At 40.7% G+C, this 26,938-nt stretch overlaps 7 protein-coding genes, 1 long non-coding RNA gene and 3 pseudogenes across 10 annotated transcripts in view; 6 read left to right on the top strand and 5 right to left on the bottom strand.

Moving 5' to 3' along the window:
* Nucleotides 1-346: 346 nt before the first annotated feature.
* Nucleotides 347-1,930, bottom strand: LOC145697150 (uncharacterized). Of its 3 annotated transcripts, XM_081774311.1 has the most exons (3): nucleotides 1,334-1,913; nucleotides 593-973; nucleotides 357-545 (listed from the first exon to the last, which is right to left on the bottom strand). In XM_081774311.1, the coding sequence occupies exons 1-3, from the start codon at nucleotides 1,883-1,885 to the stop codon at nucleotides 519-521; spliced, it is 960 nt and encodes a 319-aa protein (XP_081630437.1). In that variant the 5' UTR covers nucleotides 1,886-1,913; the 3' UTR covers nucleotides 357-518. The 3 variants fall into 3 exon arrangements, with proteins under 3 accessions (XP_081630436.1, XP_081630435.1, XP_081630437.1); XM_081774310.1 differs by having other exon boundaries at nucleotides 347-536; nucleotides 593-1,930; XM_081774309.1 differs by having other exon boundaries at nucleotides 353-545; nucleotides 593-1,923.
* A 175-nt stretch (nucleotides 1,931-2,105) lies between these two features.
* Nucleotides 2,106-3,106, bottom strand: LOC145699508 (uncharacterized). The gene is made up of 2 exons (XM_081776782.1): nucleotides 2,274-3,106; nucleotides 2,106-2,231 (listed from the first exon to the last, which is right to left on the bottom strand). The coding sequence occupies exons 1-2, from the start codon at nucleotides 2,682-2,684 to the stop codon at nucleotides 2,199-2,201; spliced, it is 444 nt and encodes a 147-aa protein (XP_081632908.1). The 5' UTR covers nucleotides 2,685-3,106; the 3' UTR covers nucleotides 2,106-2,198.
* Nucleotides 3,107-3,490: 384 nt separating this feature from the next.
* Nucleotides 3,491-3,941, top strand: LOC145699859 (uncharacterized). Its single transcript, XR_014134097.1, has 2 exons — nucleotides 3,491-3,668; nucleotides 3,717-3,941. It is a non-coding gene; the product is annotated as an uncharacterized LOC145699859 (long non-coding RNA).
* A 14-nt stretch (nucleotides 3,942-3,955) lies between these two features.
* Nucleotides 3,956-8,377, bottom strand: LOC145698424 (xanthine dehydrogenase/oxidase-like). Its single transcript, XM_081775628.1, has 10 exons — nucleotides 8,249-8,377; nucleotides 8,014-8,155; nucleotides 7,230-7,975; nucleotides 5,103-7,182; nucleotides 4,829-5,058; nucleotides 4,578-4,787; nucleotides 4,427-4,513; nucleotides 4,220-4,387; nucleotides 4,043-4,178; nucleotides 3,956-3,981 (listed from the first exon to the last, which is right to left on the bottom strand). Exons 1-10 carry the CDS (start codon nucleotides 8,375-8,377, stop codon nucleotides 3,956-3,958), a joined length of 3,954 nt encoding a protein of 1,317 aa, XP_081631754.1.
* A 795-nt stretch (nucleotides 8,378-9,172) lies between these two features.
* On the bottom strand, nucleotides 9,173-9,943 carry LOC145699035 (uncharacterized). The gene is made up of 4 exons (XM_081776286.1): nucleotides 9,767-9,943; nucleotides 9,678-9,715; nucleotides 9,467-9,635; nucleotides 9,173-9,419 (listed from the first exon to the last, which is right to left on the bottom strand). The coding sequence occupies exons 1-4, from the start codon at nucleotides 9,869-9,871 to the stop codon at nucleotides 9,276-9,278; spliced, it is 456 nt and encodes a 151-aa protein (XP_081632412.1). The 5' UTR covers nucleotides 9,872-9,943; the 3' UTR covers nucleotides 9,173-9,275.
* A 5,592-nt stretch (nucleotides 9,944-15,535) lies between these two features.
* On the top strand, nucleotides 15,536-19,084 carry LOC145697259 (uncharacterized). The gene is made up of 4 exons (XM_081774436.1): nucleotides 15,536-15,597; nucleotides 16,155-16,309; nucleotides 16,407-18,476; nucleotides 18,544-19,084. The coding sequence occupies exons 1-4, from the start codon at nucleotides 15,573-15,575 to the stop codon at nucleotides 18,874-18,876; spliced, it is 2,583 nt and encodes an 860-aa protein (XP_081630562.1). The 5' UTR covers nucleotides 15,536-15,572; the 3' UTR covers nucleotides 18,877-19,084.
* Nucleotides 19,085-20,552: 1,468 nt separating this feature from the next.
* Nucleotides 20,553-21,386, top strand: LOC145698821 (uncharacterized). Its single transcript, XM_081776041.1, has 3 exons — nucleotides 20,553-20,747; nucleotides 20,788-21,188; nucleotides 21,232-21,386. The coding sequence occupies exons 1-3, from the start codon at nucleotides 20,676-20,678 to the stop codon at nucleotides 21,365-21,367; spliced, it is 609 nt and encodes a 202-aa protein (XP_081632167.1). The 5' UTR covers nucleotides 20,553-20,675; the 3' UTR covers nucleotides 21,368-21,386.
* Nucleotides 21,387-22,506: 1,120 nt separating this feature from the next.
* Nucleotides 22,507-22,625, top strand: LOC145700852 (5S ribosomal RNA; annotated as a pseudogene).
* A 265-nt stretch (nucleotides 22,626-22,890) lies between these two features.
* The window catches only part of LOC145697222 (eukaryotic translation initiation factor 3 subunit I-like), a 28,952-nt gene continuing 24,904 nt past the window's right edge, over nucleotides 22,891-26,938 (top strand). Inside the window, exon 1 of the mRNA XM_081774395.1 lies at nucleotides 22,891-22,933. The gene's annotated coding sequence lies outside the window, so the exon portion shown is untranslated. The remainder of the gene's footprint in view (nucleotides 22,934-26,938) is intronic.
* LOC145700851 (5S ribosomal RNA) lies at nucleotides 23,644-23,762 on the bottom strand (annotated as a pseudogene).
* LOC145700850 (5S ribosomal RNA) lies at nucleotides 26,771-26,889 on the top strand (annotated as a pseudogene).

Below are 26,938 nucleotides of genomic sequence, written 5' to 3'. Positions count from 1 at the left end.
TATGAAAATAGCGCTAAAATTTCAAGCAGCTGTGGAAATTTTAGAGCAAGGGACGCCCTTGTAGATTGTTCCGATAACCTTGTCACCTGCCGAGATAGAACACATGATCTGCTTGTTATGTGCCTTTTCAAGTGCATATGTCCTTTTCTGAGATCACTGAAAACCCTGGAGGAAGACAAAAAGTCCTTTGAAAATTTGGAAAGTTTGATGGAATACAATGTGCTTAACAATATCGAACTCGTCAAAGACGTGATAAGTGACGTTGTTAAACTAAGACGACGATTCAGAACGCGTCACACGATTTCCAGGTTTGTTTCTTTTTCTATTTCCAACGCGAGTTTTATATCAAAATGATTGATGAGCGACGCTGTCAGATTAATTTTTATTTATGGCGATTTATTTCAGGAAAGATATCGAGGGCAGCAGCATGCGAGAGCGGGAAAAAGATGAACTTCTCAACACGATTTTCGCTAAAGATGACCTGGTCAATATTTAACTGTGCAGATAACTGTGTATTCTTAGCCGGATTTTAATGTCTGGCGAAGCTGAAAAATAAAAAATGTATTTTCTTTCAACGAAATTTCGATGCTACCTTTTTTTCGCTGCGGTAGAGCCCAGCAAGGGTTTGATTCTCCATCTTGAGCTCCTCTATCTGTTTGCATAATTCATGAATTTCTGTTGTTTGCTTGTCGAATTTACAGTTGATTTCCTTGAGTTCAGCAGTTTGGCTGTCGAATTTGCCGTTGAAATCGTTCAGTTGGTGATTTATTAGGGAGAGAACTTGTCTGCTTTTTGATTCTGACTTCATTTGCTTCATCACAAAGTCAATTTTCTCCTGCCTTTTTACTTCAAGTTTCGCTTTTAGATCCGTTATTACGTTCGTATCTTCTAATTCTCGATCCCGCATTTGCTCTTGAAGTAAGACATAAGAATCCTTCATCTCGTTTATTTCTTTTTTCAATTCATCTTCAAGCTCGGTGTGTTTGGAGATGTCTTTTTCCAGCTCTATTTTCTGTTTCTCGAGCCGCTGTATCTGAGATTCTTGGCGAGCAAGAGAATTTTTCTGATCTTCGTTAGTCCTCATTATTTCTTTCATATTTCTTTTGGCATCTTCATCATCTAGTTGTTTCCTTAATTCGGCAAATGAAGTCAGGCTGTCATGAGTTTTTCTGAGATCTTTGATTTCATCTGTTATAAATATTATCAGCTTGTCTTTTTCTTCCAGTTTTCTGATTTCGTTCGCAAGTTGTAACTCTTTATTCCGAACATGTTCCTGCAATAAGGAGTAGGAATCTTTCAATTCGTTTATTTCTTTTTTCAATTCTTCTTCTACCCCAGACTGTTTTTGACCATCTTTTTCGAGTTGCTGTTTTAGGCATTGAACTTGAGACTGCTCATGCAGTAACGCCTTTTTACGATCTTCGCTGATTTTCATCATTTCATGCATTTTTCTATTGTCCATATTTATTTGGGCTTGAAAATTGTTGATGATCTGGTCTTTTGATTTTAGTCTTCCTTCGTGAAATTTGGCCATCTCGTGCAGATTTCTTGTAGCGTCTATCTCAAATTTCTGTTGCTGGCATTTGATTTGAAAATTCTGATGAATTAAGGTTTGTTTACCATCTTCGTGCAGTTTTACCATATCATCTAGTTTTCGTGTCTCCACATTCATTTGAGCTTGAAGATTTTTGATGATTTCGTCCTTGGATGTCGACTCTTCACCGTGCGATTTTATTTCAGATTTCAGCTTTAGAATTTCAGAATTCTTAGTCTTGATGGTTGCGGTGGCTTCATTAAACTTTCTCTGGATAGTGGCATTGCTTTCTTTTTGGTTTTTGATTTTGAGCTTTAACTCCTCGACGCTCATTTCTGTCAAAGTTTTCATTCAAAAGTCAATTTCTCTGTTCTTACGAAATGAAATCTTTCCTGAAAATTGCAGCAGACAAAAAACGAGATTTTTTTTCTCGAAGTGGAATAAGAAAACGAGATTCTTTCGATAAAAATAATGGTAAAACGGTCTCACACGCACCGATTGATCTAAGTGAGATAACAACTTGCAAAGAAGGACTAGGGGACATAAATGATGCTTTCAGATAATTATTTATTTCAGGATAGTTATCAAATGCACCCGCATGTAAGAACGGGAAAAGGATGAAGTTCTCAACAGAATATTTTCCAGGGATGACCTTGTCAATATTTTAGACATAACCAGATTTATTCTTCGCACGCAACTAATAAATTGAAAGTTACATCGATTATCCAGTTTAAAATACCTTTCTTTCGCTGTGGTAGAACCCCGCAAGAGTCTGATTCTCCGTCTTGAGCTCTTCCAGCTGTTTCCGCAATTGCTGGAGTTCAGCAGTTTGGTTGTCGGATTTGCTGTTGAGTTCCCTCAGTTGGTCGTTGATTAGGGATAAAACCCTCCTAGATTTTGACTCTGATTTTACTAGCTTCATCAAAAAGTCGCTTTTCTCCTGGCTCTTTTCTTCAAGTTTCGTTTTGAGATCTGAGATTTCATTCGTTTGCTTTCGTTCGTTGTCTTTCATCTCGAGTATTTCTTTTTTCAATTCTTCTTCTAACAGAGAGTGCTTTTCTCCATCTTTCTCCAGTTCTTCCTCTAGCCCCCGAATTCGAGTTTCTAGGGCGCTTTTCTGGGCATCGTTAGCTGATTGCATTTCGTGCATTTTGTTTTGGTCTGGTGAGTCTTTCAGCTCTTTTTTCAGCTTTCGATTAATATTTTGAGTTCCCTTGAGATTTTCTCGAATATTGGCCAAAGTTTTTTTGAGCTCTTGTATTTCTTCCTGCTGATTTTTGATGATTACGTCCTTGGATGTCTTCTGCTTTTCTAATTCTTCCTTCTGCTTCTCTAGCCGCTGGATCTGAGATTTTTGAAAAACTAGCGCCTTTTTATTGTCCTCCTTGATATCAATTTTCGCTTCGCCTTCAACTTCTTTTCTTAGATTTTGGATGGTTTGGTCCCTCGATTCGATGATTCCTTTCAATTTTGTAATCTCCGAGTCTTTTTCTTGATGGTTGCAGTGGCTTCATTATATTTTCTCTGGAAAGTAGCAACGTTCTTCTTTTGACTTTCTATCTTTATTTTCAAGTCCTCGAGGTTCATTTCTATTGAGAGTTTCATCGAATTTCTAATCGATGAAAAATAGAGGTTTTTATTTTTATCCAATGAAATCCTTTCCTGGACGATGAGAAATAATAATATTGATTCTCTGGGAACTGAAAAAGAAGAAAATTGATAAAAGAAGTAGGAGCCGAATCGTCTCAATCTCTGTGTGAGAAGTCAGCTCTAGTTAGGCGAAGAACTTTCCCTTTTTTGGAAAAAATGTTGCATCCTCAAGCGAAATCTCTCTAGAACAGCTAAAATTATGTTGTTGAAGGACAGAATGGTCCTTCTCAACCACAATGAATTGTTAAAAGTGAACCTGCTTTTTCTCTTCATAAATTTTTCTTTCAACCTCTAACTATTCAGAATGATTTGGACTAATCTCATCACGAAGCCAATTCAATACCTGTACTGCTTAATTCGCTCTGAGATGTTTCAAATAATAGTATTCGGCGGCCTTGTTTTACAAAATTTCTACCTCACCGGGAAACTTGATATACTCAGTGAAGAATATGTTCAGCTTGGGGAAGAATACACTATCTTACAGGTATAAATTTATTCAAAGAAAAAATGTTTCTGAAAACAAAATTTCTAGGAAAAATGGGAAGAAATCGAGATATGGTTTAATTCGACGTTTCAAAATATCACACAAGAAATTTCAACGCAGTTTACTCAAGAAAAGATTCAAGACTTTGGCGGCCAGTTTTCAGATGCGTGTCCAGAATTGACGAACGCTATGGCGGAAAAAATTCTTGTTTAGGATCCTTTATTTTTTGTACAAGACAATTCTGCCAATAAAACTATCGAGTTTATCGTCGAACGCACCACGGGTCATCAGTAGCAGGAGTTGTTGATTTTGCCTAGAAATAACATTATTGATAGTACTTAGATGATTCCATACAGAAGACGACAAGGCATCGCCGACAGAGAGTCGAATTCTTTCGACAGTTGCGGGCGAGTGCCAATCCAGGAGTTTGTCAGTGTTGACTTGTCGAATTGCATCTCGGATAGCATAGAAGACACCTGCTCCCATGAACAATGGTGGTTCACCAACTCCCTAAATCATTGTCAAATGTCGAACAAATGCTGCGGAGTAACCTTAGAATGGTAGAGGCCATGGCGATTGCTGAACTTGTCGTAGAGCGAAACTTTCAGTTTGGCAGGAATATCGGCGAATCCAGGTATTTTGTATGCACCAGGACCTCGTGTCAGTAGCCGACCCGTTGGACTGTACAGTTCTTCTTCCATGGTCATGAGACCTACCCCCTAAACGACAATTTTTATGGGCAATGATCTAATGTTAACCTGCATAAAAGCGCCTTCAATTTGTCCAATATCAATAGCGGGATTAAGTGATCTTCCAACGTCCATCATGATTTCCACGTCTCGGATCTTATGAATCATAAGTTATGATAAATTTACCATTGTTGACTTGATTTATTTTGAAATAACTTACAGTATGATTTCCAGTTAGCAAATCAACTTCAACTTCAGCTCCGCAGGCACCGTAGCAATAGTAATCGGAGTGTTTTCCGATTCGAGCGACTGGATCCCACGTGATATTTGGTGCCTTCCAGAAGGCAGTAGCAGATAAACTGATTCGCTGGAAGTATGCCTTTTTGATTTTTTCCTCCCAGGTGATGAAAGGATCGGTCTTGTGAATCGACTAAAAAGAAGTTAACTCTGTGTTTTCTACATTTTAGTAACCGAAAGTCGCTCTCGAAGTTCTTCACAAGCTTTCTTCACTGCCCAGCCGTTGATATCCGACGAATATGAAGCTGCCGTGGGTGAAGTATTTGGAACTGTCGTTGATGAAGTCTCAAGAGTGTGAATCTTCTCGACTGGAATATCAAGCTCCTTGGAAGCGATTTGGATCATCTTTGTGTAAAGACCCTGCCCCATCTCAACTCCTCCATGAGCGACGAGCACACTTCCATCTTTGATTCGATTCTCATATTTTATGATGAAAGGCTTTATTTACCTGTATAAATCTGTACAAGTGCGCCACCTTGATTCAAGAATTTCTTCTCTGCGAAAGCTATATTGAACTGGGTGGGAACAAGCGCAACTCCTCGTTTCTTATACTTGTTGGCTTTGTTGAACTCGTCATTTGCCACGCGTTTCTTCGAAATGTTCCAAGTTGAATCGGTCTTTTCGTAAAGTTCCTTGATGATATGTTCATCTGTGAGGATTTGTTTATCGTCTTCGCCGAAAGGAAGTCGATCGCCAGGCTTGAGGAAGTTGATTTGACGAACTTCTTCGACTGGCATTTCCAGGTAGTCAGCGACTTTGCTGATGATATCCTCGGCGACGAGCATGCCCTGAGGTCCACCAAAGCCTCGGAAAGCAGTGTTTGATGGCGTGTTTGTCATCATGCAGTGACCAACGACTCGGAAGTTTGGAAAGTGATAGCAGTTGAAGCTGCGGTCGATGAAGCAGGAAAGAACAGCAATGGAAAGATCAGTCGAGCATCCAGCATTTTGATAGCCCATAATTGAGACAGATGAAATCTTGCCACTGCTATCGAAACCGACTTTATAATTGCTCAAGAAGGCGTGTCGACCACCAGTGTACATCATGTCTTCGTCACGATCTAACATGCATCGAACAGGGCGATTGAATTTTTGCGCGGCAACAGCGACAGCGCTCGAGAGAATGTGGAATCGACTTTCTTTTCCTCCGAAACCACCGCCGAGACGTTTCACGGCGAAGTTGATATGATTCATTGGCACGCCAAGAGCATGCGCTGCAGAGCGCTGACCTTCGGCAACATTTTGGCAGCTAGAGTAAATATGAAACTCGTCGGAGTTGTCCATCGGAATACAGTAGCTGGCTTGCGTCTCCAAGTAGAAATGCAACTGGCCGCCCACTCGCATAGTTGATTCAATTTTGTGCTCTGCTTCTTCAAAAGCCTTGTCAGGGTCACCACGGTCATGTCGAAGACGAGGAGCGTTGGGCAGATAACTCTCGTATTTGATCGCATCTTCGATGGTGACAATGACTGGAGAAATGTCTTCATACTCAATCTTGACAAGCTTGGCGGCTCGCCTTGCGATCTTTTCATCGACAGCGAGAATACCCGCGACAATTTGACCACAAGAAGTAACAACCTCTTGTCTAAAATATTCCTCGTCGTTGATTTTGTTGTCTCCCTTCACATCTTTCCACCAAACATGACCAGCGACGCCTTCAACAGCTTCAGCAGCAGAAAAGTCTACACTCTTGATCTTTGCATGTGCGCGCTGCGACAAAACAGGACCAAAATAAAGCTCCCCATCAAGTTTTCGCATATCATCGAGATAGACAGCCTCGCCAGTACATTGCTTGCCTCCAGAAATGATCTTTATAGACTGACCAACAGCATCAGTAGTTTGAACGTCGGCACATTGGATACTTTCGAATGGTTCACGATCAAGATCCGTAACATCGGAATTCTCGTTCGGATCACAAAAACCTTCTTTCGAAAGTTCCTGCTGCACCGTCAAAAAGAATTTGAAGAAAAACGATGTTACTAAGCATTTTCGATACGCTACGAAGCCACCAGGACAGTTGGCGGGCAGGTCAAATTCATTTTCTAGTGCGGCGCTCATCTCAGCCAGGAGTTTTTCATTCCATTCTGCTCCGATAAACTTATCAGCACTCTTTGCAAGTCTTGTTGTTGGGCCAACACCTCCATATGAAGCGCGGAAGGTTTTGATATTCAAGCTTTTGGACTGAAAATCGACCAAAAATGCTGCATTCACGATTGCAATATCGTCCTCCTTTCTTTTCGATTGCTTGTAAGCCCTGACGAAACCGTTTTCGGAGTTGTGAGGGATGGAGATTTCTAAAAGGGCAGATGTCTCTGGCATGACCGTCTTTCTGTATCCCGTAAAAAATGATGCATCGATTGGTACGCATTTTGTCTCCGGCACATCAGAGTTATTGAATTTGGCAAATTTCGCCGTGGCTCCCGCAGTCATAAGGATAGGTGTCAAATCGGAGATCGGACTGGCAGTCATCAAGTTTCCTCCAATTGCGGAAACATTTCGAATTTGATCACCAGCGAACCATTGAAAAATCTGAAAAGAAAAATTTTATATTCAAATTAGTACTCAAATAAGTTTACTTCTATCATTGCGTCGGCAACTTGGTTCTTTGCACTCGGCTTTTCCTTTCTAAAGGCCCTGAGTTCGGCATCTATTTCGTTGAGAGTTGCATTTGCACCAGCAATGATCCTCGATTCAGTGATGGTTATCTGGTTTAGCTCTGGAACGGCGACGGGTGAGATCAATTTGGGATAGAATCTCCCTCCGAACTTGGTTTCAACGCCACATTCAGTGTTGCCAGTGATCACTTTTGATTCTGGATGGTCCATTCTGAGCTTGAGGAAGTCAATCAGAGAGTTTGGACGGAACCATGTAGCTCTCGGTCCGCTTAGAATTAGTGGTGCTCGGAAATTCTTGGATTTTAGCTCTGGTGGAAATATTGGCTCTTGAGAAGCATCGTCGGGAGTGTAAGCAGATTTTTGAGGAATGACAGGAACGGTTGAATTTTCTTCATTTTTCTTATTCTTACAGCAATCGTCCCCAAGAGCACAAGCATCTGGAACTGACTTTTTGTTGATGTCATCGTGGACATTTCCTTCAGCAGTGAACATTTTGAATCCTTGTAGAATAGGTCTGTAGCCAGTGCATCGACAAAGGTTACCCTGGAGCGCTCGTTCGATCATATACTCAGTTGGAATCGGGTTGTTTCTAAGCAAAGTGTACATCGACATAACAATTCCGGGTGTGCAAAAGCCACACTGGCTTCCATGGTTTTCAACCAGCACCTTTTGGACTTTGTGGAGCTTGGTTTTTGTCGACCCGATTCCTGAGCAGAGTGAGGGACGAAAAGCAAGATCATCTTACCTTCAATCGTTGTTACTGCGCACAAGTGGACACTCATTATAGGAGCTAAGCAAGCGTTAACAGCACGATGGATGACTTTGCCATCTTTGTAGTGCGAAACCATAACAGTACATGCTCCGCAGCCTCCTTCACCACAACCGAGCTAATGATTTTTAGCATAAATACCGGGCTACAAGGTTCTAATTTTGGCCGATAAAGTTTGAACGCGGGCTATCATTCTTCTTTAGAAATTTACCTTCGTCCCGCATAGTTTCAATGAATTTCTCAAGTAATAAAGCAGCGTTTCCTCTGGGTCGACTTTTGCATCCTCGACTTTCTTTCCATTAACAAAAAATAGAAGGGAACCTTCTTTGCAAGCTCCCATGCTTACTCGTCGTAAATACCGTATTTGAAAAACGATTATATTTTTTTGTTTCTCGCAACCTTGAGCTGGTGCTAAATTCAACTTTACTGTTTGATAAACAATGGCCGGAAATAATATGAATTTCTGCATTTGCTTTCGTTTGCTGATTCGAAAGATGAGAGGTACCACGGAAAGTCAACTACCAACTGGTACAAGCTTCAAGTGCCTCGATGAGGATATCCGAAATCAATTCATGGTACCAGTACGTGGAAAAGGTGCCGCGCCCAAATAAGGAAGTTCCCTTGGCGGATGTTTCTGCTGAAGCTTTATAATTGCCGGAACACCATTTTTGAGTGACGAAAAAAAGCTTGTGAAATTCACCAACTGTTTTTTTAATGAAGAAAAAAAGCAATAACTTTCGCGAGTGCACGAAATGAAATTCTTTCCTGTTGTTATGATCTCATTCGCTTACGCAAGGATAAAGAGGTGTTGCTGAAAGTCAAGCGCTACAAGAATTTAAAGGGCCTCAATGATGAGGTCCGGAAGGAGTTCATAGAAATGGTGATGGCAATCGAGAGCCCTGCTACTGAAATAATCGAAATTGTTGACTGAGGAATGAAGATTGAACTTCCGATCCTCGTTGCCGAAAGCCGATTTATCCCGGGCATCTAATCTCGTCGCGGGCTGCCTCGCGAACTAAGAGTGCTTCAAAAGAAAAATAAATTACAATTGATATCCGAATTAGAAATAAGTTATTGCTCAACCCCTTTCCCTTCCATCTATTCGACTATCCTTTCGACGAAGACAGAAAATAAATGTGTTTAGAAAATTGTAATTGAAGGTGATAAATTTGTGAAAGTGAAAAGTGGCAGTTTTGACTGTGGTAAAGTGGGAGTTTGTTGAAGACTGAAGAGACTGTCTAGTTAGTTTCTTCGATATCTCCGAGGTCCTTTTCCAGCTGCTCGAGTTTTTCTTTCAAAATTTTATCCTTGTCGTTTTCCAAAGAGACTTTTCGAATCTTCGCCGCGCGTTTGATTGATTCTGTCAGCTTTCGCTTTCTTGGCTAAAATAATTCAATAAAAACCGAAATAAAAAATGATCTGCTCTTACTTTTCTATGTGAAGGATCCGTTGGAAACACCATCAATCGTTTTCTTTTCAGCTTCGAAAACGGATCTGGCGAGTCCTTCTCCGTGATAGTAGCCAGGGCTTTACTCGCTATAACGGGCGATTTCACCGATTTCTGCGTGTAGATATCCTCCAGTGACTCGCTCTTTTTCCTTTGGAGATTTTAAATATCCGATCTTATTCTTAGAACTCACTTTTTTGTTGCCTTCGCAGTCACTCGCATTGCCACATCCTAAAAGAATAATTGATAAATAAAATCAGCCAGATTTTAATCAAGACTTACAGTATAATCTCCTGTAGGTTGATAAGTTTTTACTGGGACTTTTCTCCTTGATGATCTTCGTGGTTCTACAGCACTTTCTGCATTCTCATTATTTTTCTCCGACATATTCTCGGGTAAGTATGGTTTATTTACTGGCAAAAAAGCGAGAGTTCGTAAAATTCATCCGCGGAATAGTCAGATCTCTTTTCTCACAGCCAATCATCGCGCGGAGAAGACAGAGCTCGTTGGAGATTTTATCTAGAATTTCTTTACTCACATTCTTCAGAAACTCAAAATTTGAATTAACCGTTTCAAATACAGGTAGGAAGTCTTCATTTTAACATCCAAAAATAACTGTACTATATATAAATATTTATAATGTTATCGAAGAGGAGGGTGATTTATTGTTCAACAAAAGGGATGATAGGTCGATGTCGCAGAGAAGAGAGGTTTGAGAAGGTTGTTTCTTCTTCTCCTTCGATTTCCCTGTCGAGCGTTTCTTTCTTCTCAATTTGCACTTTGATGTGGCGTTGAAGTTTCTCGTCGATGATTTCCAAAAGAGTCATTATCCGCAGTGCACGTTGCTTGTCGCTTGCTGAAATGACTTCGATGATGTTTCTCATTTCTTCTTTTCTTTCTTCGCTTACATCGACATACGCAACAGTCTTTCCATTGTCGAAAATGTCGTCAAGTCGACGGCGATCCCAGTAACTAAGCTGCGAATTCAAGCTTTCCAAATTTGTTGATCCCGAAGAACTCTTGTTGCAAAAAGGACTAATGACCCGTTGCACACATGAAAATAATTGAAGAACTAAAAACAAGAATTTTCTTCAATAAACTTTTGGTTAATTACCCAAACGTATATATTCCCGATGCGGCGAATAGAAGAAAAATATGCGATGAAAGCGCCCTGCAGATTGTCAAACATCGAATCAACATCATTTCTTTAACGAGCTACAAGATCTTTCTACTTTAAATTAAGGGGAAGCAGTGCGTCTGATGCACCCTTAACATCCTGTCAAAAATAAGTGTTTTCACGCTATTTTGGTTTTCAACAACCTCACCCCCTTTAGACGTATTTCAAGTAATAATAATTCTTTAATTTCCCATCAAAGAATTCCGACGAGGAAATGAGCCCCTACAACAGCTCTACTACCGGTCTCACGAATAGCTCCTTTCCTGAAAGACTGCAGGGAGCACAAATATGGGCACTTGATTTTCACCATCATGTTTTCGCAGGAAAGTTTGAAAGGCGCAACCTAAGCATGATTAAATTCAACAAGATGGAAGGAAATGCTCACCGTTACAAGAATATAATGACCTCCGGCCAATAAGAGCATATTTTCCGTTGTACGGAGGAGAATCATGTTTGAGGTTCTTGGTCGATCTTTTGGCGACAGCTTTCGAGTTTGTTGAATAGCGAAGTACCCGCGTATAACCACAAAGACAAGGAAGGAGGAGAACAGTTTCTCTCGAGTCGACTCGAAATTCCTGTGTTCAGTATAAAACGAATCGTCGATCGGGTCGTTTTCCGGTGGTAAGTTCCAATGATATAAAATCGAAATAGCATAGCCAAACCAAATAATAAAAACCAGATTTCGTAGCATTTTTTGGTAGTGAAATCGAGATTGGAAATCCTTAATTTTCTTGATTAAGGGTACTACCTTCGATTTCCGCAACTTCGTCAATTTTGGAAATCGAAGGTAGTTCCCTTAAAGTAATCCTTGTTTTTCTTACCGTATAAGAATTGATTGCTGAGATGAAATAAAATATTCGAAGTGCCATTAAAATGCGGAATAGAATCTTGGTGTAGTTTTCCAGTTGAAGCAAGAACGAGTAAATTGCAGTGGAATGGTCGCCGTTGTGAACGAAGGGCAAGCATTGATAAATCATCGCTGCAATGAGAATGTTCCATTCAAGGACATTTACGTTGTTTCTCATTCCTCGCAGTTTTCCAATAAACACTAGGAGGAACACTCCTGAGAGCATGGCGATACTGGTCATCGCAGCGAAAGACCATATTTTGAAGGGCAAGAAAGATCCGGTTTTCTTGTTTCGTAGAGATATGTATCGTGTTATGCTTAATTTTTTTAGTCAGAGTATTAACTTCTTTGTATACTTGAAAAATCGCTTTGTTGTTTCGATCTCGGAAAAACCAAGTAACTGCGTGTAGTTGTGATGATGATGATCTGTCAGAAAAGGAAAATCTGAGTCGGCCTCTTCTGAGAACTTGGAGTTCGAGTTTGAACGTGGAAGTTTCTGCTCTAAGACAACTGCCAAGTATTCGCCGAAAAGATCGTCAGTGCTGAGGTAGAGTTTGTCTTTACTTCCATTAATTCGATAAAGCTCGAGCGAATGATAAGCTAACCCCATCAAACCGCACCTTTTTAGAATCCTCTCGGGCAGATCTACTGTATCAACAATCTATATCGTGCTATTATCGTACTTATCTATCTGGTCAAGATGATTCTAAAAAGGTTTCGTAGCGATGATATGATATCATTGATATCGTTATCTCAGATAACTTATCTCAATATACCTCCCTCAACTCAATATCTCAATAATATGGGCCATATTGTAAACAGGAAGTAAATAACTGTGCCTTAGGCTTTCAGCAGTCCAAGATATCTAAAATAAGCAGCTGATTTACATTATAGAATAATCATTTTAATAGAAAATATTACTTTAATTATTCTATCTTATGAAAAATATTACTTACATATCCGTTTTCGTGTTCAATCAGCTGATGAGAAGGAATCTTCGCAAAATCCTCAGAAAATGTTGGAAAAAGTTTGTTCTTTTAGGTTTTCTTAAATTTTTATCACTTTCAATTTGAAAGTTTCAAATTGAAAATAATTCTAGTGAAATTCGAAAACGTAGCATAATTGAGTTGTTCTTATGAAAACAAATGCGTTCAAATTTAGGGCAAATCGTCGTCATATTTTGAGAATCGTAAACATAACCGCCTGTTGAGTTGTCGCATCGTATTTCAGAAAAGACAAAGTTCGAGGTGACCAAATTATCGACGAAACGGTCAAAGAAGTGGACGACATAAATAAGCGGCCGCTCATTTTCTTACAATGGATCTTGGTTAGTAAAAACTCTGAGTTAACGAAATCGTCTTTTTAGATGACGGACCGGGTCATCGGATTTTGGCGGGACCACATTGCCAAGGTGGCATTAGGTCAATTTACTTGGTCTGGGAAAGCGGTATGTCGATCGTTGAGGAATCATGTTGCATCATGCAACGTGCCCGCAACACGATGTTATGTCCTTTAAATGTCCTATTTACATGCTGTCAGCTAATTGATGAAGACACTTCAGCTGAGTAGAGTTTTTGGTTACCCAAAAATTATGTGGTTTACTTCGCTGAACAATACAACAGGTCAAATACAGCATAGAGAGATACCAAACTTTATGACGTTTGTTGGGTAGTACGTCGAAGTTCGTCAAGGTCGCCGTTTTCGTTGAAAAAACAACATTTCATTTCAACTTGAACGAAAATAAAAATTGGTGTTATTCGGATTAATTTGTCTAGTTTGCACAATTTTGCCCGAAGAATTAGCTTATTAGCAACAGGGCGATAAGGGGAGCACGTGAAAGTGCACGTTGATACCGAATGATACGAATTCCGATCGAGGGGAAGCAGATAATGTTTAGCCTCTAAGCTTTATAGTCGTTGCACTACAACGTTCTCCGTTTATCTTGAAAAAAGGGATGTTCAATGGTCGAGCGAAATTAACGATCAAGTGCGAAAAAGTGCCTACTCTTATGGAAAGATTGATTTTCTTACGATCGTGCTTATTTTCTGAGTTGTCTTAGAGTACCTGAGATAAACTAACATCAAGACCGTGTCCTTTTAACAGTTGAAAAGGCGGAAAGAAATCGTCAAATTCATTGAACTGGAGCGATGGACAGTCTTTTCGGCTTTAAAAATGCGTGAATTGTATTTCATTTTTCCACGAAAAAATTCATAAAAAATGTTGTAGTTGAGCGAAACAAGTGTTATCAACAATAGGGGATTTCGGGCCTAAAACGTAAATTTCAGAATATAATTTGACATGTTTTAAGTGACATCATTAATATTTAAAATATTTTTAAAGCCAAAACAAAATTTTTAAATTCATTTTTCTTGAGCATGTGACCATAAAGAGCTTTCGACCTGAAAAATCCCATGATCATCTCGATTGTATCTAAGGGGAAATCTCTAATATTTCGACATTTTTCTGGGCATAGTACGGTAGGCACATACGGGTATTATACAGTTTTTGAAAGCCCAGGAGCTAGGGATCATTTCGACTTTTGATATTAGGGGGTGATCTTGCACCCTGAGGGCATTAAGGTACCACCGAAGACACAATGATCCGCAGCTCCTGGACTTTCCGAAACTGTATTATATGCCCACCCTACTAAGCCCAGAAAAATCGATTTATTAGTGATTTACTCTAGTTATATCTCGGTTATTCTTACAAAGAGCATCGACTCTGTTCATTGTTCGTATCGCTAGGACACTTCCAGGGCAGAATCTCCTTCGCGGCACAATCAAGTGTTGAATAGTACGAGTCCAAAGAATAAGTTAGGCTGAGATAGCCAACTGCTCCAACAAGACTCAAAACATCGTGGACCCTATTTGTCTGCCAGATAGTCAACTGTGACGAAAAATATTCGACGAAACCGAATAATGAAAACGTAAAAATAAGAGAACGTAAGGAACGGAAGAAGCTCAGCTGTCGGATGATTCGAAGCTTAAAAATTACTCAACTGCAAGGATGATTTTGATCTTATTTACCGGAGAGAAGCTGAGGTTCTTAGCCACTTTTCGATGATATGCTTTTATTAAATTCTCGTTTTTCAAGCTTTCTGAAAGACTTGGAAACCTTTTAAATTCATGAAAAAGAAAGAGCTCTCTAAATCTCATTCCGCAAACTTGAAAATAAACTGTGCTTCAAGGACTTTTTATACATGACATCTAATTTCAGCTTTTATCATGTAAATGAGGTGGTGTCCAAATGTGTCCTCATTTAATCTTATCTTTTAGACACTTTTTGTCGTCGAAAAATCGCTTCTAAGGCGAAAAATTTATTCTTATTAATGTCATGTCAAACAATATATCATCCATTCTTATAGCAATATAATAAGTTAGAAGACGTGTAATTCAATACTGTAATCACATACCACACTCTCTCAATAAATTAGCTTCTCGTAGTTATTTTATAATTAATGATCATCAAATTCAGAGAGAAACTCTTTCGACGTAAAATTACTATGGCACATCCTGAGCTGGATCCCACGCACCACATCTCCAAATGGACCGTTGCCGCGGCTTACCCTTCACTTGATAAAAAAAATCGCGCTCGCTACCACATCCCGAAGTGGACCGCGGCTGAAAGCGGCTAAAAGAAGCGGCTGAAAGAAATTCCGTGGTTTTATTTTTCAGAAAAAGGCCCCAATTTCGAAGGTTTGTGACGGATAAATTCCAAATTTAGATTCCGGATTTTTCTCTTTTTATCGTCGATAGAAGTGTTGCTAAACCAGGGGTCACGGCTAATCTACATCTGTGACACGGAGCAAAAAAAAGGTCTGATTTTTAAGATGCTTGCGCTTTGTGGGTAAGTGCCAGCTGAGTTCTATCGAAATATGCTGTATTTTTTCGATTTTTGTGGGAGAGGCAGATTGATTCTTACTCTCTAAGTTCATTTGGCGCATTTTACGGTGTTATGGCTCACGAGCGCTAGCGCACCAGACGTTTACGAAAGTACTTAAACGACTGTTAAAGTTACTTTCAGCATCATTTGCTTCGATTACTAAGCAAAAAAAAAGAAAAGAAATGAAGCTTTTCAAATTCCTTGCAGGTTATATCCTATCACCATATATTCAAATCATCATATATCATTATAAATTATATATAACTCAAGTAAATTACCCGAGATAGTACTTGAAACATAATCTAAGATTCAAAACCAAACGGTTTGAAATCCTTACGATACAAGCTTTTAGACAAAAATCAGAGGCCGAAAATTGCAAGTCCATTAGGATTCGCGATTTCAGCCTAAATTTGGCCAGGGTAGGCTAAATTCCATCGTTATTTCTGATTCAGAAATTCTGAGAAGCTTTTAAGCGGCTCAGATAGTCTGTTCAGACTATAAGCGTTAGACAAGCAGACTAGTGTTTGTTAGAGGCTACTCTATTTTGACCGCAGATTTGGAGTCCTCACTGACAAAGCAGTCAGAAAGAGCCAGGGTCGCTTTTTATAAGCGCTTCTTGACCTAGACTCTATTTATGAATAAAATCTATAGTATTTTTTCTCATTAGTAGACGGGTTAGGGTAACCGTTACCGTTCTTTTCGATAGCTATCAGTCACCTCAATATCGCTCTATATTTTATGAACAGTCCTTACTTCTGTTTTAGTCGCTACGGCAGTCAATGCTGAAAACCGACCAGAACTCGATGATACTTTCTTGAATCAGTGCCAAGCGGCATACCTAGAAAGCCAAGGTTACACAGTCGATCCTTCTATGATCATCGAAGATGACTGTGACAAAGAAGATGAACGTGGTGCCTATGTAAGTTCACGTTGACCTATGATAAGACCCACCGCTAGAATTTAGCTCCGCAGCGCCCCGGGAAATGTTAAATCTTTATTATAATTTTCAACTTTAGGGACTCGTTACAAAATGGACAAATATGTGGGACCCCGATCAGAACAGATACATTGTCCCATACTACTTCCCAGACGGGTATGAGGACCTTGTCTACGGCTCGCACACGGGAGCCATGTCCATCGAAGGAATCAACGAAAACGTCGCTCACTTCGAAAGACTCACCTGTGTCAAGCTCAAGCAAATCACAGAAGCTGAGAAGGGTGACTACGATTCCGTGGTTCGAGTCAACTGGGACGTCACTACCAGAGCATGCTCATCCGGTGTCGGTCGATGGTCAGGAGATAACGGAATCACCATGCGACCAGATTGCTACACCTGGAACAGCGGAACAACAGTCAACCACGAGTTCATGCATCGATTGGGATTTCTTCACGAGCATCAGCGAGCTGATAGAGACAGTTGGATCTCTATTCACGCCAACGTAGCAAGCAATGGAAACTACGGAAAGCTCTCTTTCGGCCAATGGGAAGACCTTGGCAGTCCTTACGATTTCAACTCGATTCTCCACTACTACTCCGGAATCGAAGCTGACGGACTTCCAACCATCGGCCTTGCGAGTGATCCATCAATCCGGGCTCCAGTTTCGAGAACTTGGCCGATGTCACCAGAAGATCAATTCCAAATGAACGCCTACCACGGTTGTGAAATGAACAACAAATGCGCCGACGCCGGTGAAGACAGATGCGGAGGTTCCAGACATACCTGCCTCAACCAGCCGATCGGTTACACTTGCGAATGCGCTGAAGGCTACGACCTTGTCACTGATGATGAGGGAATCCAAACTTGCGTCGGCACGGAGCCGATCGAGATTGTCCACGATATGGTAGTGATGATTGACGGAACTGGCTCATACGGCTACTACCGTTCTGATGCATGCACCGGTGTGCAAGACGCAATCAGAGAACTCCAAGAGCTTGGAAGAAACGCAACAGACGAGACCTTCCGACTCGGTATCTCCCTGTACTCTGATAGAACTTTCTCCACAACAGAGTTCACTTCAACATCCCCGCTTTTCTTCGACATCCCAATGCCATTGGAAGACGTTAGTGGATTCACTGAAGACGACATCACCGACGTATACAATCATTGCATGACCCGTCTCGGAAATATGTGGTACGGTGGTGATCTCCCAGAGGATGTTCTCGGCGGCTTGATCTGGACGAGAGCAGCTGATGCAATGAACTGGGCAGAAGATTCTGCAAAGACGATCATCGTCGCAACAGATGTCAATTTTTGGACGAAGGAGTCGTGGACCGGCTACCAGGGCTCACGAACACCACCAACATCCGTGCCTGATGGTGGATCTCTCAATAATCTTTACATTTACGGAACCGATGCGACTCAGGAGGATGGAATCTACTCTTACTATCCCGAAGAAGATACTGTCCATTTCCTCACTTGTTCAGACTACGCTCTAAACAAAATCTTTTTCTCCGTGAAAAACGCCGCCTACTATGCTGCAGACTACGATCGCCTTAGCGCATACGGTTGCCCCGACGTTCTTGAGACTGCTCCAGCGGCTGGATCCATCGCTCAACAATTCACAGACATTGTCGAAAATCTTGAAGATTTTGCAGCGGCCGCTGCCACCGCTGCAGCAGCCGTTGACGAATGTGCTCTTGGAAGCGACGACTGTCACGCCGACGCAACTTGCACCGATACCACCGCTAGCTACACATGTGCCTGTAACGATGGCTTTACCGGTGATGGCTTTTCTTGCACTGCTGTCGATGCTTGCGAAACACTCGTTTGCGACGGCGCACAAGAATTCTGCCACAACGGTGCTTGCACTTGCAACGATGGCTACGAAATGGTCGATGGAAGCTGCGCTGATGTCAATGAATGCGATATCATTGAGGCATCTCTCACATTGGTTACGATCGGAGACTCTATGCTTGTCCCTTGCGCTGACGGAGCTTCATGCCAGAACACCGAGGGATCATATGAATGCGTTTGCGACGGCGAAGGCTGGGAAGAGATCGACGGCGAATGCGTCGACTTGCATGCATGGAAACAAGTCAATACTCAATACACCATCCGAATGCGAAAAGTCAACGGACATTTAGACGTAAGTTTTCTTTTCATTTTTAAATTTAATTTCTATTCTTGATGAATTTGATTAAATTAATGTTCAGCGACTCAACGACCAACTCGAGAAAACAAGATTCACTCGTAAATACATGAACAAGATGATCAAGAGAATCGGCGAACTAGACTCCCATACTAACGAAGGACAGTACCGATGCGACGGATCCGACGAGCCAGAGGAAGAAGCCGAGGATCTCCAGGTCTTCGATGGAATGACCAACTGCAAGCTTGCTTCGCAAATCAACAGCGCTCTCGTCTCAGCTTCTCGAAAATGGGCCTGCACAAGAGCCGGATTCGGAAACTCTGCCGCTGACAGACTCGTGCGACACTTCAACAAGCTCCACCGACAATTCAAGAACCGAATGTGCTCTGAGGAGTAATTTTTCTCTTTTCGAAAGACTGATTCTTTAAAGTTTCTTTCTTTTGAATTTCCTTTTATATTTCTCGCTTACACGCTTGAAAATTCATATAATCCGTCGCCAGTTCTGCTAGACCATAATGGTCGATTTCTCCTGTCGATTCCTTTGTATAATTCCTGCTTTGCTCCATTCTTTTCCCAAATGTTCAAATAAAACTGATGACAACTCATCTAAATCTGCTTCCTTTTCATTTTGTCTTCAATCAGCAGTCAATTTAAATTCGCATCTCGCAGAACTTGTCATTGTTACGTCACTAAAAGTTCGTAAACACAAGAAAAGCGCCGAACTGCGTTAAAAATATGAAAAGTTTTCGCCTGCGAGCAGTCCGAAAAAGTGACGAAAAGGAATGCAAGAGGATTTGGCTGATAGGAATAATGGAAGATTTGCCCCGTCTTTGGTGGGAGCATAATTCTCGGCAGGAAAAGTGGCTTTATCGTAAAACGAGAATTTTAGAAAAATAGTACTCAGCCATTGTCAAGCCTGGTTTTATTTTCGTATCTCTATTTCTGACAATAGCTGGATATTCTTTCGGATTTCCCATTATTGGACTGTTAGCAGCTGCAACTTGGATATATTACAGTAAGTTTTAGCTTCACTTATTTCATTAAAAATCACTGATTTTAAATCAGTTAAAATGCGAGCTAAATGGGGAAATGCATACTACGTGGCAAGTCGAAAGGATATGGACGCGATAACTGACGTTTATGGGGATCGATTCATCGTCGCTGAGGATACTTCTAGTGGGGATATTCTGGGAACTGCTTGCTACCAAACATTTGTTGAAAATTACACGCACTGGAATAGTAATAAATTGCCAAGAAGGTGTTGGGAGCTTTTTTCGCTGTCCGTGAAGCCTTCCGCGAGACGATCAGGAATGAATAGAAAGAACTTTGAACCGAAATAGGCGGTCAATCTTCGGGGTAAGTTACGTAACCGGGCTAAATGATAGTGCTAGGGGGGGTTCCAAGGGCGCGAAGCCCCCTGGATTAGGCCTTAGGGTTAGGAACTGTGTACTTTTTTATCTGGGGGGTCCCGGGGGGGGCGAAGCCCCCGGGTTAGGAGTAGGTTTAGGGAGAAACAGTTTTCTATACCCCGAAGATTGACTACATATGACCCTTTGAACAACAATTATTAAAATCAAAATTCATTTTGCGATAATATTCTATTACTCTCTCTTTATATTCATTTTGAAGGAATCGGAAAGGTGTTACTGGAAGAAGTCGAGAAAAGAGCAAAACTAGATGGATCGGATTTATTTTTCACAGCCTCAGTTTGTAACTATCCAGCTACAAGTTTTTACACTAGAAATGGATACGAAATGGTTCTTGGGTAGGAAAATGTCTGATGTATAAAAAGCTTATTCCATTTTTAAGAGAATGGGAGGCAAAACCAAGCCTGCTGGCTGCTATTATCTGCAATCAGAAGATAACTACATTTTTCAAAAAGCTAACTCAAGAATAAATTTAATGATCATCTAAGATGCTTATTTTTTGTTCTCCTTGGCATTAGAGTAGTCGTTTCAACCCGCTTTTGCGGTTCTTAGATAAGTGCTCGAAACCGCTATTTGAATTAATACGTAAGCTCAGGCTATATAAAGTCGCTAGACCCAACTCTTCTGATAAGAGAAAGAGAAGATGAATTTTTTGACGAATTTTTTTCCCCTCATTGCAGCCAAGAATTTAGAGCAAGCAAAGCAATGCTCCCTTGAAAATGCGCTTGTCACTTGCTCACTGTCAAACAGCATCCTGCAAATTCCAGAGATGGACTGTGAGATGATCGAAGAAATCATTCCTTCATGCATGAGAGTGAGAAGAGGTCCGCCAGGGCAAAAGGTAAGACTCGTTTTTGTATAATTTTCTTATCAAAATTAAGATGATTCAAGTTCCGTTTGAACAGTGTTTAACAGAAGTCTTCATAAACGATGATGGCTTTTTCAGCTATCGAAACTCGTTTATGTTCAATGGCGAAGTAAAAAGTTTTACCTGCAATTCAAAAGTCAACTCACTCGTCAGTTTGAATCTCTCAAGCGATGACGAAGACCAAGAACACATGGCAGATAATTCGAAAATCTTTGACATTGAGCTACTTGAAAAGGGAGAAATGGAGGAGTACACAATTGAAATCAGCGCACAAAGTCAATCGGTCCCATCTTTCCTCGAGTACCGCGTTGAAAGCTGCGTAATGACCGATCATTCTGGTGTTGAGATGAAAGAAAAGCAAATCGTAGAAGACTTCTGCCCCGCGATTAAATTGGTCAATGCCTTACCTTCTGGGTATATTAATTTGATAAAGTGCAAATTTAATTTTGTTTTTCAGAGGTCTTCCCTTCTACGAAACGACAAAAATCAGATTCATGACGGAAAAAGTCGACAAAAGTAAAATTTCGACCAAGTGTGATTTGCGAATCTGTTTGCGAGGATCAGAAAACAATCTTTGTGAAACACAATGTTAAAAATTATACTTGCCTTTTGAATAAAAAAATGGTGAAAAATCACTGATATCGATGAAAATTGAAAGTGCATTCACACAGTCTGACCTTGGTCTCCACTATTAATTTTAAAGACTTGCAAATTTTAATGCTATTCGACGAGAGTAACAAATTTTTACGTACGTTCCAGTTTTAACTTAGATTTTTTCATAAGAGAAAATGCGTCTTTTACCATTTTTTCTCTGTATTCAAATTGAAGCAAGGCATCGAGCTCACATTTCTCTATGCGAATATGAATGTCAACAGGGTCAAGATGTTGCTTCTTGCTTGGAAGGATGCGTTGATTGTAAGGCAGCGTGCAACCAGCATAAACTGGATCAAGAATATTGCCATGAACTGAGGTAGAAAAAGAAACAGAATAAAAAAAATTATTGCTCTTAAAATAACCACGCCGAACATAACAAATGCATTCACGATGCAAACGATCGTCACCATGCTTGCTCAGATTTCTGTCATTGCCAGAGTGAGTGTGAAACCCGTTATGTGAGGGAGCAGGAAAAATGCAAAAATGTTGAAGATGAAAACCTCATTCCGCTTTGTTATGCGAACGCTTGGGAACTCTTTCAAAGCTGTATGCTAGCAAATTGTGATTCTGAAGTCTCTTCAACTGTAGAACCATCTTCAACAACGACTTCAACGACAACGACTACACCGACAACGACAACCACTACTGCAATGACAACAACTGCGACAGCGACAACTACTACGACAACGACAACATCGACTACAACGACGACAACGACGACAACTACGACAACTATGACTACAACTACAACAAGGTTCTTTTTGTGGACCTAAGGAACGTCGAGAGATCGCACAAAGTCAATTATTTAAGAACAAGTGAGTGTTGAATATTTGAGACGATAGAAACAACTGTCCGATCTGCCACGCTTGAAGTTCTCTCCCTGACATATTGAAGGAGAATATATATTCGCAGACAAATTGAGAGGCGAAAAAGCGACTTTATTCCGCTCATTATTGGGTTTTAGCGCTGTCAACAGACGTGATTTGAAACAGACCAAATGAAAATGTTTGCGATATTCAATGATTAAAATACTGATTTAGAAACTTGCTTTATAAGTTGGCTTCATCCAGCGGTCCTCGCTTAGCGTCATACCGCGTAGAATAAACCAGTTCTCGTCCGATCACTGAAGTCAAACTACGACGGGCGGGGTTAGTACTTACATGGGTGACCGGTTGGGAATACCTCGTGCGCTAAGCATTTTGACTTTTTCAAATGAGTAGCATCATTTTTTCTGCATGGTAACTTTTGCACCGCTAATACCGCAAAAGTGATGAAGAATCAAGTCAACAATCATTGAAGACAGTCACCATGTTTGCGTGAGGCAAGCATTTCGATTTGAGCTTGCCTGGCGGGCGGCGTAACATTTGAGAAAAAGCGCCCTCTGCCGCGCGCTTTTCTGAAAAGAGGCCGAAAATAGGAGCGAGCAGCGACAAAACGACCTCGAAATCAAGCACCCCTCCTCTTCACTCATCCCATTTTTGAGTCCGATTTCGATTGTCTAACAGGTAAGAATCGTCTCCATGCCCTCTCTCCTATCCCTCTCGCCTCTCACAAACAAAAACATCTTTGATAAAAGTTCACCCACTGTGATGAACAACCCAACGACGTGCTTTTTCAAGTTTCCCGTATTTCAAAAACCCACTTCCACTTTTATGAAAAAACACGTCGTAGGGCTGGACGCGCTTTTTTAAGGTTGTGCAAGTTATTTTTCCAGCTTTTTCATTGAAATACCCGGAGCTTCATAACTTCTAACTGAAGGTGGTCACGTACGCCTTCAGGCAGACATAAGCGCGACTAAAGCTTTCAAGTTCGGAGTGAGTACACGTGACGGATTGTGATCCTGTAGGGAGTGTGTCATTTTCTGTGTTGTAAGAGGCGAGAGGGATAGGAGAGAGAAGGCATGGAGACGATTCTTACCTGTTAGACAATCGAAATCGGACTCAAAAATGGGATGAGTAAAGAGAGAGGGTGCTTGATTTCGAGGTCGTTTTGTCGCTGCACGCTCCTATTTTCGGCCTCTTTTCAGAAAAGCGCGCGGTAGAGGGCGCTTTTTGACATGGACACGCCGCCCCGCCAAGCACCCTTCACTCTCAATGCTTACCTCACGCAAATACTGTGACTTTCTTAAATGAAAGATGACTTGATTCATCAGCGATTTTATGCGGAAGTGTTTTTGCAGGAAAAAGGACTTTCCAATTTTGAAAAAAATTAAAAATGCTTAGCGCACGAGGTATTCCCAACCGGTCACCCATGTAAGTACTAACCCCGCCCGTCGTAGTTTGACTTCAGTGATCGGACGAGAACTGGTTTATTCTACGCGGTATGACGCTAAGCGAAGGATGTAGGTTCTATGGACATTATATGTCCAATTTTTAAATTTAGATTATGTGTATTCAGATTAATAATCTGTTTTACTATCGTTGAATATATAACCACCGTGGAACTTGTAAAATGTGAGCACTGTAATTCTAAGATATTTAAAAGTCGAGACCTGGCTTGGTTGGGCCCTAAAGACGGACTGACTCTCCTCCTCGGAAAGGGCTGAGGCAGGGAGCGCACGGCAGCGCCTCGCACCACCCCACACTCACAAGCCTACTTACTACCTACGTATCAGAGGAGCCGTAAAGTGTTTTTTTCTTCATTTAGTCTTTCAATTTGGAAAATTAACTCAGCAGCAGATCATAATTTAAAGAAAAAGAGTGGCATTTTCATTCAATTGAATTTTCGCGCCATAGAATTTTACGTCTCCCTGGAGCATAAATTCTACGTGATTACGCTTTTAACCTGAGCAAATGATCGGATCAGAAAGAAGCTCGGCTCAAATATTTATCGATCTCTCAGTATTCTGAATTGATACAGTCGCACTCCTACTGTCTGAAGCACGGACAGCTGATGAATTGTTTCAGTGTTGCTGAAAAGCAATTTTCAAGCTGCAGCAGTTTGAGAGGATCATCAGTCAATCCAATTTTTCTTTCGAAATCAAGGAGGAGTCAATCAAGGCTGTTTTTGTCTGTTTCTTTTTGTAGACAAAAACAAGCAGCTTCAGCTTTTTCTTTCTAATGCACAAAAATAACTGATGAAGAGCAAGGTCGCTTTTTAGTGTGTTTGTAAGTATATTGTACATCCGAGCCCATAAATTTCGTGAGCAATAAATTGAAATCGCTAGGAAAAAGTATGACGCGCTAATTATAGAGGGAGAATCTCAAGTTGATTGAGATGACTGCGCTCTTCTAAGGGATTTGAATACTGTAATTGCTTGTGGACTTTCTAGGGTCATTTTTCTTGCGCAAAAAGAGGGGTAAAGATTTGTTCTAAGTGCCAGTCGCGAGCGTGACCGAAGTTGCCAATGCGGCCGCTTCCGACGCTAAGGTCAACGATGGGGACCTCTCTGAAAAATCTAGCTCCTCTGCTCCCTCAGTCCTCGTCCATCGAAATTATGGATCGTATGGATGTTTTCAAGATTCCGTCTGTCACGAATGACGGAAGCTGCGATAGTGACGTTTTTCGGAGTCGTCCGGTGATCTGGTAAACTATGGCCAAAAGTCTATGGGTCTCCTTTTTGATTTTCAAAGAATCTTAATTTTAGAGCTCGAGCTCGTCGGCATCTGTCGACATGAGAGGGGTAAATTCTAGCTTTGAAATTCTCTTTTATTGTTAGACCTATTGTTATTTTATATCTTAACGTCATCCTTTATCTTATCTATCAACTAACTTTAACCCTAACCCTTACTCAAAATCATCTCTTTTTCTCGTAAAAATGGTTTCCCATGTGATGGGTGCACCAATCATGCAATCACTTTGAGCAAGTCTAGAAAGAAACAATAAAAGAAAATGCGCGCAAAAGTTTGCGCTTAAGTGCGCGGTTTTGAGTTTGTTTAATTCAATGTTGATATACTGTGTCTAACTATAACAGACTCTTGGTATGGACCAGGATGGAGAGCCTGTGATTTATTAAAGGAAATGTCTCGTAATTGAGACATTTTCCAAAGAAATCTACCCGAAGACGAATCAGAAACTAGACTGTTTTAGCTCCTACTTAGAGGGGCCATTGTACTTCGTGAATAAAAATAAGGTTCGATTATATTTACCATTTGATATTTGAATGTTATTCTTGTTTTTGTAAATCTTTCGAATCTAGCACTGCGACTTTATGACAACGGCGACTGAGATGAGCATCCGAAATTTCCTACCAGTGAAATGCCGATTTTACCGGAAGGAAGAAAAAGTGCAAAATTTGATCTTTAGCGCAAGAGAGTAGCACATTTGGGTGCAATTTACTATTAATTGACTTTTTGAAAATTTCCTGAAAAGCATTTCTCCAGCGAGCTCTCCAGGAGTACATCAAGGGAAAAGGTGCTAATGATCCGGACCCATTTTCAACTCTCTAGCGTCGCACCTGGGACTCCCTGGATCAGTATCCGCTGATCACATACGACATGTTCCTGGAGAACTGTATTGAACACGAGGAGAAGCCGGCAGCGAAAAAGGGAAGTACAATATTTTAAAATTATGTTTTAAATTATATTTTAAAATTGAATACAGAGTTAAACGGGCAGTAAATGATGTTTGAAATTATTGTTCTTGCGAAAAATTGATGAGCTCTTTTCCTCCTTGTTTTTCTCCGAGAAGCCGTTCAGTCCATTCAAGCGTAGGTTCCGATTTCTGGAGCAGTTTCTGGAGCAAGTATAAAGTCGGTACCGCCTCGCACTACCCCACAATTTGCAAATTGACAATGGTCCAATAGTCAACTCCCAAGTGGACAAAATTGGGTTATTTTTCATGAAAAAGACGGTTTATGGACAAATGCTAAAACAATCCAATGCTTCCATTGGCAATGATCAAATGAAAAATTTTATATGTTGGCCAAACGGACAGTTGTCTGTTAAAATCTCAATTTAAGACCCTCAAATTGTTTAATGAAAACACACGAATGCCCATACTTACCATCTGACCTTTGGATCATTTCCAATGATTCATTGGACCGTAAGAGCATTGGTTTACATTTAACAATTTGAGGGTCTCAAATTGAGATTTACACAGACTACTGTCCATTTGGCCAACAGATAAAATTTTCCATTTGAACATTGCCAAGGGAACCATTGGACCGTTTTTGCATTTGCCCATATACCGTCTTTTTCATGAAAAAATGACCCAATTTTGTCCACTTGGGAGTTGACTACTGGACCATTATCAATTCGCGAATCTAAGAATAACAGTACTCACATTTTACAAGTTCCACGGTGGCTATATATTCAACGATAGTAAAACAGATTATTAATCTGAATACACATAATCTAAATTTAAAAATTGGACATATAATGTCCATAGAACCTACATCCTTCGCTTAGCGTCATACCGCGTAGAATAAACCAGTTCTCGTCCGATCACTGAAGTCAAACTACGACGGGCGGGGTTAGTACTTACATGGGTGACCGGTTGGGAATACCTCGTGCGCTAAGCATTTTTAATTTTTTCAAAATTGGAAAGTCCTTTTTCCTGCAAAAACACTT

The sequence above is a fragment of the Oikopleura dioica genome, chromosome 2 (genome assembly GCF_907165135.1).
Source record: "Oikopleura dioica chromosome 2, OKI2018_I68_1.0, whole genome shotgun sequence".
NCBI lineage: Eukaryota > Metazoa > Chordata > Appendicularia > Copelata > Oikopleuridae > Oikopleura > Oikopleura dioica.
This window is presented reverse-complemented; position numbering and strand designations above follow the sequence as displayed.

What these genes read in the sequence shown, in the direction of transcription:
- LOC145698424 (XM_081775628.1), bottom strand. Translation starts at nt 8,377, where the DNA reads ATGGGAGCTTGCAAAGAAGGTTCCCTTCTATTTTTTGTTAATGGAAAG. An exon ending in TGAAACTATGCGGGACGAAG is followed by an intron (nt 8,156 to 8,248) that starts GTAAATTTCTAA and finishes AAAAATCATTAG; the next exon opens with CTCGGTTGTGGTGAAGGAGG. An exon ending in AACTTCGAGAGCGACTTTCG is followed by an intron (nt 4,788 to 4,828) that starts GTTACTAAAATG and finishes ACTTCTTTTTAG; the next exon opens with TCGATTCACAAGACCGATCC.
- LOC145699508 (XM_081776782.1), bottom strand. Translation starts at nt 2,684, where the DNA reads ATGCACGAAATGCAATCAGCTAACGATGCCCAGAAAAGCGCCCTAGAA. An exon ending in TCTACCACAGCGAAAGAAAG is followed by an intron (nt 2,232 to 2,273) that starts GTATTTTAAACT and finishes TCAATTTATTAG; the next exon opens with TTGCGTGCGAAGAATAAATC.
- LOC145699035 (XM_081776286.1), bottom strand. Translation starts at nt 9,871, where the DNA reads ATGTCGGAGAAAAATAATGAGAATGCAGAAAGTGCTGTAGAACCACGA. An exon ending in AACCTACAGGAGATTATACT is followed by an intron (nt 9,716 to 9,766) that starts GTAAGTCTTGAT and finishes TTATTCTTTTAG; the next exon opens with GATGTGGCAATGCGAGTGAC. An exon ending in CGGATCCTTCACATAGAAAA is followed by an intron (nt 9,420 to 9,466) that starts GTAAGAGCAGAT and finishes GAATTATTTTAG; the next exon opens with CCAAGAAAGCGAAAGCTGAC.
- LOC145697259 (XM_081774436.1), top strand. Translation starts at nt 15,573, where the DNA reads ATGAAGCTTTTCAAATTCCTTGCAG. An exon ending in GCTTTTCAAATTCCTTGCAG is followed by an intron (nt 15,598 to 16,154) that starts GTTATATCCTAT and finishes CTTCTGTTTTAG; the next exon opens with TCGCTACGGCAGTCAATGCT. An exon ending in AAGATGAACGTGGTGCCTAT is followed by an intron (nt 16,310 to 16,406) that starts GTAAGTTCACGT and finishes TTTCAACTTTAG; the next exon opens with GGACTCGTTACAAAATGGAC.
- LOC145698821 (XM_081776041.1), top strand. Translation starts at nt 20,676, where the DNA reads ATGGACTGTGAGATGATCGAAGAAATCATTCCTTCATGCATGAGAGTG. An exon ending in GAGGTCCGCCAGGGCAAAAG is followed by an intron (nt 20,748 to 20,787) that starts GTAAGACTCGTT and finishes ATCAAAATTAAG; the next exon opens with ATGATTCAAGTTCCGTTTGA. An exon ending in GTCAATGCCTTACCTTCTGG is followed by an intron (nt 21,189 to 21,231) that starts GTATATTAATTT and finishes TTTGTTTTTCAG; the next exon opens with AGGTCTTCCCTTCTACGAAA.
- LOC145697150 (XM_081774309.1), bottom strand. Translation starts at nt 1,885, where the DNA reads ATGAAAACTTTGACAGAAATGAGCGTCGAGGAGTTAAAGCTCAAAATC. An exon ending in TCTACCGCAGCGAAAAAAAG is followed by an intron (nt 546 to 592) that starts GTAGCATCGAAA and finishes TTTATTTTTCAG; the next exon opens with CTTCGCCAGACATTAAAATC.